This window comes from Drosophila persimilis, unplaced genomic scaffold (assembly GCF_003286085.1).
Source record: "Drosophila persimilis strain 14011-0111.01,24,50 unplaced genomic scaffold, DperRS2 tig00000124-arrow-pilon, whole genome shotgun sequence".
Taxonomy (NCBI): domain Eukaryota; kingdom Metazoa; phylum Arthropoda; class Insecta; order Diptera; family Drosophilidae; genus Drosophila; species Drosophila persimilis.
Window position 1 is genome coordinate 545,509 of NW_020825294.1, and position 15,526 is coordinate 561,034.

A 15,526-nucleotide genomic window follows, 5' to 3' on the forward strand; every position below is an offset into this window, starting at 1 on the left:
CAATTTTAGAGAACTCTTCGTCTTCGTCGGAAGGAGTGCCCATGGAGCAGACATGGCCTCATCAGCATTCTTACAAAGACAACTGCGAATTCTTTTGCACTTGGAGCTAAATTTTTCACGGTTTGCCTTTTTAAAAAGCTTTGCTTTATTTTTAAAAACTTGCAAACTTTATTAATTATCAAAAGCTTTCGTTCCACTTAAATGCAATTACGCTTCGACATTTTGCCGGCTATCAACATCTACCTTTGAATCACCTACAAACTGAGAGCTGATGCAAACACTATTGGTGAGCTCAGCTGCTACGGCCGCGACTCTACATTTATACCCGATACTAAGTTCAGTTCAAGACAAAGAGTGTGTGAGAGAGAGAGAGAGAGACAGAATATAGGTAAACGGACAGACAGACATGGCTCAATCGACTCGGCTATTGCCGATCAAGAAGATATATACTTTATGGAGTCGGAAACGCGTCCTTCTGGGGGTTATACACATCCACTTTCGCACAGATAATTTTGAGTATGATGAGTGAGTATTTTGATCGGATATACTAAAAATTCGTTATAGGGAGATCTAAAGCATATGACCATTCGAGTTACGGGCGTACGAAAATCGTAGTAAAGAAATATTCACTGTAAGGAAATTCTTTATAAAGAGAGCAAAACGTACAGCAAATTGAACGAAGTCTTGGTGGAAATTAATTCGTTGTCTAGAAACCTTCGTAGTACTAAAGTTCGTAATAGAGCAGTACGACTGTAATGCTTATATATGTAGTCTATAAGAGGCTACCTACCCTGACCGACCAACATATTCTAAGAATTAGTCGTCAGATCGTCTAAAAAATATGCTTCAAATATGTCCAGGGAGCAATGCAACGTTTACGCTGTTTAGACCTCCTTGTTTAGTCTTGAAATTAATTTAGTTTAATTTTTAAATGAAGAATATTATGCAGTCTTTAGGCAGTTGCAGATAATATTTAAGCTGTTCAAATGAAATAAGCAATATGATTGAAATTACACGGTATATATCTGAACTAATCCGTTACACTCAGTGTTGGAAAATGCTAATCGTTGGATCAGCACGATTAAAGGTATAGTTGAGGCTTAGTGTTTTCTCATATAACTGCTACACAATGGAGTATATTAACCAGTCTTTATGCAGATAATACAATACCAATATGAACGTAATTGAATATGATCATATTTTAGTTAATTAGTCCGTTACACTCAGTGCTGGAAAATAGTACTAACCAACTAATGCAGCACGATTGAAGGTATTTTTTCTGTTTAGTGTTCATTCATAGAACTGCTACGCTATAACAAATATTAAGCTGACTTTATGAGTCACATTTTGGTTTATTAGTCCGTTACTCTCAGTGCTGGAAAATACTACTAACTGATCAAATATCCACTACTGCCATCAAATATGTGCAACGAGCAGCCCGATATAAGGTCGTTTTGCGGTTTAGTGACTTACCTGATGTGTTTATTGGCACTTGAATAGCTTCACTTCACCAAGAGGAAACCGATACGATCTGAAATAAAAAATGTTATTTATGTGTTTGTAGTAGTCAAGAGCGGCGTGCGTTAAAGTGACGCTGCAAAAAAGGTTCGGCAGTTGCGCTGAAACAGCGGTGGAGATTATTTAAATCAATTGCGAACGGAGGAACGGACGGACATAGTCCAATGGGCGTATCGGGGCGCTTATTAGCCGCTTAATAAAGTTCTATCGTTTTGTTGAATTGACGATCATTTACCGCTTTAGTTCCCAATAAATTATTTTACAACAATTTGTCTGATGAGAGGTAGGCACACTTATCAGCTGGGAACTGTACAAATGTTCTTGCGCTGTGTACTCGCAGTTTACTTTATTAAACACGAAAAGAACATTATGTCAAAGCACTGATAAGAGCTTAAAATAATTCAAAACAGAAACTACAATGGCCGAGCCCGAGAGGCCGGTTGTTAGTAGATCACAGAAAGTCGTCGACTACGGCAGCACGATCCAGACGAGAACATACGCGGCGAGAGCAGCACGACAAGCCTCATTTGTTTTAATCGAATCTGCGCAACGATATTCAAAAATGTCCCACAACACACTGTCCCCGCACGAATCTCAGGACCGATGGCAGAGAGTGGAGTTCTTTCTGAACGTTCTCAATCAAATCTGCATTGGTTTCGTAACCATCTATATTTCATACCTGACACTGCGGACTGGACTCGAAGGCACTAGTCTGCATGCTTGGCTGGTCACCATTGGGGTAACGTAACTGCTAATAGCAGCAGGAAGAATCGATCTCTAAAGATCATCATCTTTTTCTCGTACAGTTCTCCTTCTTCATGGCCGAGGGTGTCATGATCCACTATGGCGGCAATGTTCTCACACACAGTTACAAGCGGCATACAAAGACCACAATACATTGGATAGTCCTAACACTGGGCGGATGCTGTGGAGCATCTGGAGCCCTAATCAAAATGATACAGAAAGGTTTCTCTCTCCACTCAACGCACGGAAAGCTGGGTGAGTAATTCAAACAACAAGAGAGAGAGAATGCGCCATTATCTCGACTGTAGTACTGCTCTCCGAATGAATGAGTGAAGCCTCCACTGATCAATGGAATTTCGTGCTTCCCCTACAGGTTTTACTGCATTTGTACTGTGCATACTGGCCATGACCTCTGGCCTGAGTGCACTCTTCTCCGCTCGCGTGAAAAGGCTGATCACCCCATTGCTGAACAAGACCTTTCACAACTTCTTGGGATTCGCTTGCTTTGTCATTGCATTGGTGACCCAGTATTACGGCTACCAGACGGGCTACTTTACGAATCGCAGTGAGACGGACTTTCAGATTCTGATGAAGTGCCTCACCCTCACGTCGCTGGTTCTGTCGAGCTATGGCCCAATGAAAGCGCTCTATCAGAAATGTGAAAACATTTCTCGTCAGTTTTAAGATGCAAGATTTTAACTATAGCTTCTATCGAATGTACATAAATAAATATAATTTGTTTCATAATTTATTTTTAGACTGGCTCTCGTTTAATGACAAACGGATATTGACCTATCTAACATTTTATGGGATCTGCCAAATGAGCTAATCTTATCGCCCGAACACCTCACAAGTACCATAAACTCGTGCACATAGTTTAGCTGTGTTTCACTGCCGGCTGGGAAAACCCACCCGGATATACTCAATCAAGCAACGCGTGTCACCGGCTGTAAATCCCACTTCAAAATATAATGTACCGATTGTCAGGCGGTAGTGATAAAGAACGTCATAATTAATTATAATCTTGATGGTAGAATGAACTCTACCGAGACTGAATTTATGGTATACTTTAACTGGGTTTGGAATGCCAAAAGGAGGAATTTCCAGCCCTATAATGTATATGATAGGGACCTCTATGAAAACAGAAAGTATCGTCTATATTGGGGTAAAGATTGGAATGTCGAAAGAAGAAAGTTTAATACAAATAGGTGAGTATTTGTATTCCAAAAGATTCTATGCTTCTATTACATCCAAGGAGGGTCGACCCATTATATGAATTGAAATATAGAAAGCAAAAAAATTTAAATTCTTAAAAAATACCGAATTAGGAAAATTAAGTCGCGCGAAAGTTCTGTTTAGACCACAGTAGAGTAGATGGGTTACACTCCCATCTTAGCCACACAATGTCTCGACTCCAATAAAGACAAACCACCTTTGGGTACAATTTTGTTGTATTACAAATTTTGTAGAAATTAGTATTACAGTAATCTTCAGTAGATTGAAGGGTACTCAAACGTACTAAAGAGCAAAAGAAACGTCTTAAACATTCATATGCATCGTGCAGTTTCTTATGTTTATTCAGAATTTGTTCAAATAATTGTGTATATTTTTTTCTCGCAATAAATAATACTTGGCGCGTGTTTCTCCTTGTGTGTGTGTGATACGTATATCAGGATAAAATAAATAGCTAGCGTAAGGTATAAAAATACATTCGATTCGATAATACAAAAGGCTTGCTCTAGTATGCATTTGTCTGGAACGAGAGAGCGGAATTCTCTTCTATAGTAAGATCTCTTTCCCGACTGTGGACAGTAGTTTGTGGACACTTTACAATTAACAATTAGTAAATAGGAATTAGGACTTCCGACTAAAGCACATTAAAAATTCGTTGAATGGAACAGTTTTCCTGTTACCCAAGGCATATTCATTCCAAGTGATCTGTCGTTCGTGTCTGTGTCCGTGGTCCGCGTTCAATTGATTCACAGTTTTGTGGTGCGACGGACGGCAAAAGACATTAGGGCATGCTCCAGCCGCATGTGATAGGGCAGCTTGCGTTCCTGGACGAGAGGCTCGTCGCCGGCAGCACAGCATTGATTGCGGCAGCACTCGCATTGATCCTGATCATCGCCTTGATCGTACTCATTGTCATCCTCCTCCTGCTCCAGCTCGTAGGCCTTCTTGGCAGCGCGCTGCTCGAATCGGAGATAGAATGCGAGGCATACGAATAGCATAAAGACCAGGGCACACATCGCACCACTTGCAATGCTGGCCTTCTCGAGCATGGGACGCGGCCGCTTGGGCAGATAGGAGCCGTCGATTTCCTTGTACTCGCACCGCTGACCCATGAATCCGATGGCGCACTCGCAGCTGTATACAGGAAGATCCCCGATCTTCACGGCAAAGCAATGGGCATCGTTCAGGCAGTACCAGGCATCAAAAGTCTCTGGACACTTGTACGTGGGGAATGTTATGTTGGGCCTTGGAGTCGTCGTTGTGGTGCGCATGGTGGTTGTCGTTGCTGGGGCCTGAGTGGGCGGCAATGCAGTACCCGACATCGAAGACGATATGGAAGGACGCGGCTTGGGCACCGTGCGGCTGGAGCAGGCCTCAATGCAGGCCGGATATGCCAGGCAGCCGATCAACAGCAAGGCCAGATAATATGGTCGTCCCATATTGTAGATCTCGGTGCTTGTGGAATGCATCATTACAATTTGAAGCTTGTTCGGTTGTTCGGTTTCGAGTTTGGGGGGTTTTTGGGTATTTCGTTATTTCGATATTGGTTTTCTTTTTGGCTTGCAATCGTTGTTTGGTTTCTTTAAAGCTTATCAATAAACTAGAAACTATCACAAAATAAATTAAAATCTTAATTCTCCGCTGCAGAACAGGGCGTCGTCAGGGCTCTTTTGAAATGTGTGTTTGCCGGTGCTCTCTATGGTCTACATATGCTGCATAAACGTTGAGTTAATGGGAGGCATGTGTATCTGCGGGAAAGACAAAATTGGCATTAGTAAGGATAAAATAATACTTTTCGCTTCGATCAAATATATGTGGGTAGCTCTAGAACTGTGTACTCAACTAAAACAAAAAAAAAAGGAATAACTGCATTAAATCAGAAGTATATATATATGTATATATGTTTAGACAATTTAGACAATCAAAAACTGTTCCGCAGCTATGAATCGTCAAATGGTTTCAACAATTTCTCCATATCCTTCCATATCACTCGATGATGAGAACACGACCAATTTCACTTGTTTTTTCTTTCAATTTCAAATTCAATTTACGTTGTTTCCCGTTGATTATCCTAGCTCATCAAAGCTGGCTGTGATATGCGTTGGGTATCCATATCACAACCACTTGATGAGGCTTAGATAAGCAACATCATAATAGATGTGGCATTATTTTTCAATGGTTCATGGTTCAATGGTGGTTAAATCATACAAAATCTGCAGTATTATAAATTAAAACGTGTGTACTAATTGTTTTTGCACTCGATAGGGTATTTCATTTTGCTTGCGGCGTTCGAACCAATTTCACATCAGCTGCTCCCCCGATAGACTGACGGGTCATCCTGGAGACGCTCGACCCCATCCACCCGGATCACCCAATTACCCAATCACTTGTATTAATTTCTGCATATTTCGTGGGCCAAAATGTACTCTGAAAATTGGTTCAAACGCATGCAAGTGTGTGTTTGGCTTTTGCGTGGAGAAGAGGTTATTATTATTGTCATTATTTGCAAAATATAAAATGGTTACACCCTCCGTATAGTATCCACCATATAGAGATGCAAGTGCGTGTCGGGGTGTGCTGCATGGTGGCGGGGGGGCGGTGGAGGGGAGGGATACATACGTATTACGTATATTATGATTGATTGATGTACGATACATTACGCCGAGCTCATCAAAGCTGGCTGTGATATGCGGGCAAAGCAAAATGCATTTCACAACCACTTTGTGAGCCCAGCATGAATGTGCCAATAGTTTTGTAGATAGGATTCAGGATCATTGACTGCGGGACTTTAGAATTTGCAATTTCGATTAATGCTGATGTAATGATATTAACGAAATAAACACTTGCAACGTTACAATAAGCACTGTTTTGTCATTTTTCCATGTTTGATGTTTCATCTTTCTTCGATTATTTTATTCGCCTTGGATGGTTTATTTCTTTTGTCTTGAGCATCGTGTCGCTCCTCAAAGCTGGCTGTGATATGAATAGGCATAAAAAGGCAAACATTTCACAACCACTTTGAAGAATGACACAATTCTCCTTGGCCCGGACACGGGGGCCCCGAGACCCGAGGCTTTGGGTTCTTTGGGTTCGATGATGTCTTCCGAGTGCCAGAGAGCCCCCTGATCGTGCGCTTGGCTGAGATGCACATTAGGTTTGTCTTTTCTCATGTTCTCACGGCCACGGACTGGCTTTGACTTGTACTTTTTTTGCGGCCGCGGCATAATAAATAAATATACAAAAAAAAAACAGAACAATAAATGCGACGACGACAACAACAACAACAACATCAACATGATAATGATGATGAGGCTGGTGATAAAACACAAATATGAATCGACTCGAATGGCGACGGAAGGTGCAAATAGTAAATTAGGCGAATTTTCGACATAAATGTTTACATTTCAATTTCAACAGTAATAAAAAAAAATAAATAAGCACATCTGCACATTGAGAAGAAAACAAGTAAGAAGGAGTAATAGTATTGAGGAATAGCCATCTATGCCGATCAGATCTTCACAAAGAAAATATACCCAAACCTTTTGAACTCTACACGACTGCTGGACATCAGAAACAATAAAAACGGTCAACAAAATTTTTGGCGCCAGTCTGTAGCAATTTGTCGCCAAATTCTTTGTCATTTCACGTGATAAGAATGAGGGATCAGATCAACGCAAGCACAGCGCAAAAATACATTAATTGAAATCGAGAAATGCCAGATGCACATGTATGTATGTATATGCATGCATGTACAGTTAACAATCGCAGCAGCATTGCTGCTGCACTCTCTTTCTCACCCAGCAGACATCTAGCTTATTAAAATTTCCGTTATAAAAATTATAAATGTGTGTGGTGTGGGGTCTGTGTGTGTGTGTGAGTGTCTGCGAGAGGAAGTTGGCAGAAATATGCGCAAAAAAAAGCAAGTTGAATAACCATATAAATTGCGTTGAACTTGCGAGCGTGTAGGTCAAGATCAGCGGCGCGTCATTTCATTTTGATTCCGTTTCTATCACAAAACAATCAAAACAAGTTCGATGATCGTTTTCATTGCTACAACAACCTCGCAAACAACTGAAAATTCCTACGGTTAAATGACAAATGCGTGCAAGCAACAAATACAACAACCATAATAATAACAACAATAACAATAATATTAACAACATTTTGAATAATAGAAGCAACAAAACAGCGTGCATACATACATGACAACAACACCCGCTAATAAAATACTGTTGTACGCTGCGGCGTCGGCATCGGCATCGGCACGGCGTCTTTGCTTCTTCTCTACTTCTTTTCTGCTTTCGTTGTTGCTGTAATTTTCATGTTGCCTTGCCCTGTACCATTCTTGGGCGTCGCTGCACGAGTTCGTTGGCTCTTCTTTCAGCGCTTGTGTGTGTGTTTAGAAAACTGTAAGAAAAGCAGTGTGTGAAAAATATGGTTTAAACGAAATTCCAGCACAAGAACAAATCCCAACCAACGCTCTCTCTCTCTCTCAGTCTCTCTGTGTGCAATTTCAAAAATTTACCGGTTTTCGTGTTTTGCGCAAAAAAACAAGTCTTGCTAGTTTTATGCTGAAGAGAGAGCGAGAGGCCTTTTTAGCGGAGACTTCAACCAATTGAGGTGTGTGTTGCGTGTATACACGAGAGTTCAAGTGCATGTGCCTGTATGTGTGTTGATGACCACACACAAACGCACCCGCTCTCGCTCTCTTTGCCAGGAGCGACGTTCACGGGGGGATGAGTAAATTATATTTTTTTTCACTGCGTCTGCCCGTGTATATGAATGTGTTGTGTGCGTGTGTTTGTGTGCGCGCGGGAATGTTGTCAAGAATTCTAAGAATTTTGCTGGGGCGCGGGCAAAATCCACATCAAGATGTGAAAACCGAATCAAAATATATTCTTATCCGTTGCATTATTAAATTAAAGCACACATTTAACACAAACTCACGCACACAGCCATAAAAGGCCACTCCGGCACATAAGGAGAGAATGGAGGGGGGGAAAAGAGCGCGTGAGGGCGTTGACCACTTTGAAACGTAGAAAAGTGTATATTTTTTAAAAACTTTCACAATCACAGCGAAGAAACATTACTTTTATTTAACAAATAACTAACTGTTTCAATTAAATTCGAAATCGGTCTGCCAAAACGCCGAAAAACGCCGCCGCGGCCGCAGCAGCTCAAAAACACAACCGCTCGGCACATGAGTCTGGACACAAATTAAGTGTTGCCAGCAACATTGTGCATGGAATGGTTAACCATGGAATGGGACTCATTGTTGCTCGGAAATTGTTCCGATGAAAAATCCCTCCACGGAGAGAGGATATCCCAAAAAGGAGAGAGAAATACCCGATAAAAGTCCCCATTGTTGCTACGATTCAGAGAGAGAGAGAGCGGAAAAGAGAGCGTGGCCAGACTGCTGCAATGAGAGGCGTCCATATACCATATACCGCTTCTTTTCAGACTGCTCTCTCTCTCTCTCTCTCGCGACTCTTCTGCGAGACGAAAAACGAGGTGAAGCGGCATAAATAACAACAATGCGGCGCGCGGCTTTCGAGCTTGTTTGGTAGTTTTGTTTTTGTTTTGGTGTTGCCACAAGATTTCGCACGATGGATCAACATGTTATTGACACGCCGCAGCCCGCTGCCCCTGCCCCTGCCGCCACCGACGCCACTCGAACCGAGTTTCGTTTGGTGGGGCAAAAAGGCACACAAACAAGAAGCGACGCAGGGCGGTGGTAAAGGCAGGACAGAGACAAGGGACAGAGACCCGACGGCCAGGCAGGTAGCCGGCCAAACGGGACGAACAGGATGAAGAAACGCAGACGACTTCAGACCAGACTCGCTTCTTTCCCCCCCGCCATCCAGAGCTTGTGTTGTTGCAGCCGAATTCACGGAACTCGGGATTCTGGTTGATTCGGTTCGTGCGCAGGCGCGCACGTAAACAACATTCCTCAGGAAATTTCTCGCCTCTCCCCCACCCCACCTCACCGTTCCGTTCCCCATGCATTTGTATGTTTGATGCGCGCCAAAAAGCCAACGAAAAAGGATGGCCGCGAGCCCCAGCGTTGCCAGACTGCCGAACCGGAGATACCTCATTTTGATTTTGCGCTTAATAACGCCCACAACATTGTAGCAATTGAAATCATATACATATGTATGTATACATATATGTACTGCACTACAACTACACGTTTCCGGTAGTCGAACAGACGGGACGGGGCTGGGCTGGGAGTTCACTTTGAGTTGCAGCGGGCCGGGCCGGGCCGGTTTCCCCGTAAGTGGGCCGCCGACACCATTCCAAAGCCAATTGACGTCACATACAATACAACAACGAAGTGCCAAAGAGGAAAACGCCAACCTGACACAATGTTTTCTGGGTTACAGCTTACGGATGTTGTCTGGTCTGGTCTGGGTCTCTTTGGTTGAAGAGCTATTGAAATGTTTCAATGATTCGTTGGGAACTGAACTAAAACACATATTAGCTCATACAGATTCTATATGTATTATCTTGACAGCAAGCTCCCTACCCTGTAGAAGAAGAATTTGCTAATCCTCAAGCTTAATACCTCAACAAAGTAAAATAAGCCATTCCCTGGTCAGATCTGTAGGTTCTGTGAAGCGGAAAAGGAGAGAGCAAAACACAGTGCACAGAAGAACAACCCAACCAACATAAATACATACTACATTTATGTGTACACCGCATACCGCCCAAGATCAACTGTACAGAAAAAAAGATGATGAAAATGTTAATAGATTGCCCTAGGACCTGCCCTCATTCTGTATCCATCTTTGACGCTACGCTTTTGCACTTGTATTTCCCTACAAGTTCTACTTCTTCGCTTTTTTATACCCTGTGCCTCGTAAGGTATACTGCATACGTGCAACTTTTGACCCCATTCAGTAAATATACATAACCGACATTTCATATTCTTGATATATATGTAGATTATAGAGTCTAAGAGCCCCGTAACTCAGGTTTGGTTTAATCGAGAAAAGTCCTGCGTCCAACATATTAAATTTACCGAGTAGCGGGTATTTTGTAGTCGGAATACAGTCTGTTGTTATTCTTTTTTCTCCCTTTTGTATGGTGTGTTCTCAGTTTGTCTTCTGTCGTTGTTGTTGATGTTACAATTGTTGCACTTGTTGTGTGCGGTTAGGACATTGAACCAGAGGCACAACAGAATGCACGCAAATCCATACAAGCAAACATACAAACGCATATGCATGCACACACACAAGTGGCAGACTCTACGTATGTGTATATCTACTATTAAAAATCAATAAAATAATGCTCTAGCTTTGTAGCGGCTTCTCGAATGTACATACAAACACACTTGTACATATATATACATACATACATACATTCGAGACGAGGCTGTGACGATAAAAGGTCAGGTTGAGAATATTTTCCAATTGCTGCTGGGTCGTCTAGTCTGGGTCGCGAGACGTCTGACTAGACAACATGCAAATTGTAACGGTAATCATTAGACACATACACGTGCACACTCTCCCTCTCTTTTTCGCTCGTTCTCTCTCTCTCTCTCTCACCACTCATACACTTGAACGTGCGTTCGTTCTCATATTCGTTTCATTTGCATGCTCTCGCTCTCGCTCCCTCTCAATCTCTTGCCCAGACGCTCTACCGCTGTCACTACCTCTTTTCTATGCTGAGTTCGACGGCCTTCTTACGTAAAAACAACAACACCGAATCAAACGCGCAGAGGCATTTTTCTTCTAATAAGCAAGTGAATGGAGGGATGAGGTGGGGGGCTGGCTGGCCTCAAGGAGGGGAACAGACAGTGTTGCCATATCGACCGAGACATCAAACTCGTTTTCACTGTTTTGAGTGTAGCCGCGTGTGTGTTAGTGTATGATGTGTGTGTGTGTATGCTAGTGAGAGAGTGTCTTTGCAACTGTACAAGAACAATACAAAAAAAAAGCAACGAGCAGCATAAAAAAAACAACCCAACACTCGGCGCAGACGCCAAGCACACCGTTCCCTTGCTCCCGCTCTCGGTTAGCGATACAGCATAAACGGGCTGTCTGTCCGTCTGTCCGACCCGTCTCTTTATGCACGCTTGTGTGTGTGCAAGCGATTTTTATTTTTCTGAATGTAAAGGAAGTGGCACGTACTGTACTACTCAGCACACCGCCGCGCTGCTGCTGCTACCGACAAAAACAACAACAAGAGAAATGACAGCCGGATCAGGCTGGGAATGAGAGCGGAGCGTCGCATTTGGGTGTTCCGATTCCACTTGGTTCCTAAACAGCGGTCAGAGGCCCATTGGCACAGTGGTTGCAAAAAGTGAAATCTCAAGGAAACTGAAATTCGTGGCAGATCGCAGGCCAGATAAGAGCTAGACTTGGGGTTATGCGTAGACGGAATTTTTGACCTTACTTAAATTGTACATTTTTTCTTTAAGTTCCGCCGTCTGTTGCCCACTGTGCAGCGTCTGAGCGGCCACACGTTCTGCCGACAAGACAGACAAGTCTGTTTGTTGAAGTGGCAAGGCAAGAAGGAGACGCCATGCGTATTGGGGGGCTTCCAAAGGAGGGTTGATGACGGACCGAAACAGGGAAAGGAAAGGCGACAGCGGGTGGGGTGTGCCACAGCATTATAAACAGGAAATGGAATTTACCAACACAGAGGCGCATCCAAATATACACACACATATAAAGAAGTACATATGTATGCTCAGACATGTACCATATACATGCATACATATAAATTGGTGATGAGCCGACAAACGGACGCGGTACTTAATTGATAAATGGGCACACGAGAGACAACAAACGAAGCCGGAGAAAAAGAGAAAGAGAAGAGATGAAGATGGTGATTGAGAGCGAAGAGCGTATACAAAGTTGATTGAAATCAATAGTATACTAAGGCAAGTGTGTGATGTCTATGCATGTATGTATGTACGCATATATGTATATATGTATTTACATGTGTGTTTTGAAGACGGCGCAGCGCGTGGAATGTGTGAAAAAAACGCGGCCAATGACGGCAATCAAACGGCAAGAACAGAATGTTGAACTCTGGAATGTGGTTTGGAAGTCAAAGATGGACTGGCCACGGACCTGGGGGACGGGACCTAACCTAATAGGGAAATCTTTAGCTTACGGGATGCGTGTGGAGACTTATGCACCTGATTTAAAAAAAGTGGAAACATAGGTGGCTACCACACCCTTGCTGGCAAAGGCGGCACGGCACGGCAGCTGTCTTTTGAAACTATAAACATCTTGCACAATGTACATACATACATATTCACAAGTACATATATACACTATACACACTCGCACTCACACAGTGATGGTATTGCAGATGGCGACGGACGGCGTCCCGTTCGCATCGTGTGTAGTTTTTTCTCAGAAATGAGCAATGAATGAAATTTTATGTTTTCAGCTTATACTCACACGGATTTGCACGCATACGCGCGCATGTAAGAGAGAAAGTCTACACGACATGCGCGTTGCCAACGATGTGTATACAATTTGTTTACTTTTTGCGCTACAATTAACAAATAAAACAATTTCACTTCCGACAAAATACGAAATAGTTTCAATACATTTGAGTGCACTACAGGTATATTCGATTGATGCGGAACAGAGCTGGTTCTAGACCTAGTCCCGGCCTGACAACGTCTCCCCATTCAAATAAACAAAAAATGTGGCCAAAGGGCGCAGGGCACAACTGTATTTAAGCATATTAATGTGTATAAATGAGACAGCCCCAGCGTGAAGATTCCCGTCCCACATGCATACAGGAGAGAATTTACTTCGGCTTGCGGAGGCCACACACATACACACACACACACAACACAGATTATGCACGTACAACTGCGTAAAAATGGCCGAAATAAGTTTCCGGAATGGAATACTTTTTCAAATTAGTCTTATTTTTGTCTTTTTGCATACACAGCACTACGCACACACACACACGAACGTACGCAGAAACTCTGGCACGCAATTTCATTTCTTCGCACACACGCGCTTCTTTACAACTACTTTTTTGTTGGGAAAATGGTTTATGCTAGCTGATTTTACATAAATGGTACACTTACGTTGTTTTTGGCCCTTGTAATGCACTTTGTCGCCTTTTTAACAAATTTTTTGTTGTTGGCCCTTGTACTCAGTGTGACCGCGGACTTATCGTTAAGATATACCGATATACCGTCCGACCCTCAGAAATATACCAAAATACACCGGCTCATTAAAAAAATATACCGTAAATATACTGACGAATTCAAGTTCTATAAAACTTGTTCCTCGTTTTTGATATTCCGTGGAATATTACTTGCTAGATAGAATATTTAGCCATGCCCACATAATTTTACACGCTTAACTAACCTATTTTCTACTTGACTCGCCTATTCTAAATACTTGCTGCTATTGGATTTCTACGTACCGTTGAAAATGAAATTTAATATATTGATAACATTGACAAAATATACCATTATATACCGATATACCGTAAATATACTGACGATTTAATAATCGACTAATATAATTTAATAACGCGTTAGGTAATTTTGTGTTATTTGATGTGTGGCAACCTTCAAGGGACGCCATTTCAAAACAAATGCGCGGCAGCGAACTATTTTCACTGATAAATTGAGTGCCGAGCGAAAGAAATACAAAATATTCAGAGATCATGGGAGCCAAGGCATCAAAAATTGAGGGCGAATACTTGCCAGATACGCCAACATTGAATAAACTTCGTTTAGCCAGTTTCAAAGCCGAAAAAGTTGAAATGACAACGCCAAATAAAGAAAACAACGCATTGCTCGACCCACGCTCGCCCAATGGCTGCCGCACGCCTCTAAATGTGAGTTAAAACTGCATGTTCAATCAAGCGATTCTTAAAACTAACTATATTCGGTTGCAGTTCCTACAGTCAGAGCCGCAGGCACAGACTTTGCGGGCAGCGGACCCCCCCTCGGCACCGACCGAAAATGCCTTTTCGCAGCTGCGCAAGCGTCTGCTGAGGGGATTCTCGCTGAACGATCCCCGTTCGCCACAGTTGAATCGCACACCGCTCATACTAGATGAAGTGCGATCCCTGAACCTGGATGACACATTTGCTGATCTCTTTGTGGATACACGTGCTCCGGCCCGACGAATAGCCGAGACGCCAGCAGCAAACATCATCGAATCGCCATATCAGAGTCTATCATCGCCGTCTGCCGAAACGGGTGATGTATCCTGCGACAGCTTTGGCACGCCCCCGACACACCACAACAACAGCTCGCTGGAAATCGTCTCCCTGCCGTATGATGAAGAAGAGACGATGCCCTGCACGGCGGAGCTGCCAGCGACGCCTGCAGCAGTGCAGAGGCACTACGATCCACGTTCGCCTAGCATTGGAGTCGAGCGCACGCCGATCATCTTCTGCGACGACGAAGAGGAAGAGGCACGCGAGACAGAGATGCTGGAACAGATCTTGGAAACCCTCACTCTCAATCTCAGTGCGGAGAGCAGCATGGCCTCGTTTGCCAGCGCCGGAACGGACACGAATCTAGAGGAGCCGCCAAAGCCAGACAGCTCGGAGAAGCAGCCGACGAACAAGCATCTAGACCGAGTGCGTCTGGGCAATAAGCGACGTGTGGCTCCCCGTAAGCCGGCACGCGCCTCCAAGACCAAGATCTACATGGACAAAGAGTCGTCGCCCTCCGTTGCAAGTACACCGAAGACCACACCAAATGCCACACCGAAGCGTACACCACTGAGCTGTGTCAAGAATCGGGCTCATTTGCGCTCTCGCTCCGTGGAAAGGGAGCTGCGCAAGTCGCAATTGCCGCTGCATAGCTTCGATGATCAGCTGAATCCCACAGAGTATCGTTTCAATGGGTCCATTGGCACCATGTACTAATCCTATTTAGTAGTTCCAGCCTGCCTTATGCCCAGCCATGAGCTGCCAAATCATTATATCTTTTATTCACACATATCCAACCCATACTCATTTCATTTTTAAATAAAACATTTTATTTCTGTGCTTTTAAATAATTTTTTCAACTATATGATTATTAGAT

At 43.2% G+C, this 15,526-nt stretch overlaps 3 protein-coding genes across 4 annotated transcripts; 2 read left to right on the plus strand and 1 right to left on the minus strand.

Annotated features, from left to right (window-relative positions):
* Positions 1-1,649: 1,649 nt before the first annotated feature.
* LOC6593301 (cytochrome b561 domain-containing protein 2) lies at positions 1,650-3,013 on the plus strand. Its single transcript, XM_002019153.2, has 4 exons — positions 1,650-1,801; positions 1,929-2,257; positions 2,325-2,517; positions 2,636-3,013. Exons 1-4 carry the CDS (start codon positions 1,795-1,797, stop codon positions 2,944-2,946), a joined length of 840 nt encoding a protein of 279 aa, XP_002019189.2. The 5' UTR covers positions 1,650-1,794; the 3' UTR covers positions 2,947-3,013.
* A 788-nt stretch (positions 3,014-3,801) lies between these two features.
* On the minus strand, positions 3,802-13,627 carry LOC6593300 (protein spitz). Of its 2 annotated transcripts, none has more exons than XM_002019152.2 (3): positions 13,559-13,627; positions 7,698-7,902; positions 3,802-5,243 (listed from the first exon to the last, which is right to left on the minus strand). In XM_002019152.2, the coding sequence occupies exon 3, from the start codon at positions 4,965-4,967 to the stop codon at positions 4,242-4,244; it is 726 nt and encodes a 241-aa protein (XP_002019188.1). In that variant the 5' UTR covers positions 4,968-5,243; positions 7,698-7,902; positions 13,559-13,627; the 3' UTR covers positions 3,802-4,241. The 2 variants fall into 2 exon arrangements, with proteins under 2 accessions (XP_002019188.1, XP_026843607.1); XM_026987806.1 differs by lacking the exon at positions 13,559-13,627 and adding an exon at positions 8,608-8,660.
* A 464-nt stretch (positions 13,628-14,091) lies between these two features.
* Positions 14,092-15,497, plus strand: LOC6593296. The gene is made up of 2 exons (XM_002019151.2): positions 14,092-14,322; positions 14,383-15,497. Exons 1-2 carry the CDS (start codon positions 14,149-14,151, stop codon positions 15,364-15,366), a joined length of 1,158 nt encoding a protein of 385 aa, XP_002019187.1. The 5' UTR covers positions 14,092-14,148; the 3' UTR covers positions 15,367-15,497.
* The last annotated feature ends 29 nt before the right edge of the window (positions 15,498-15,526 follow it).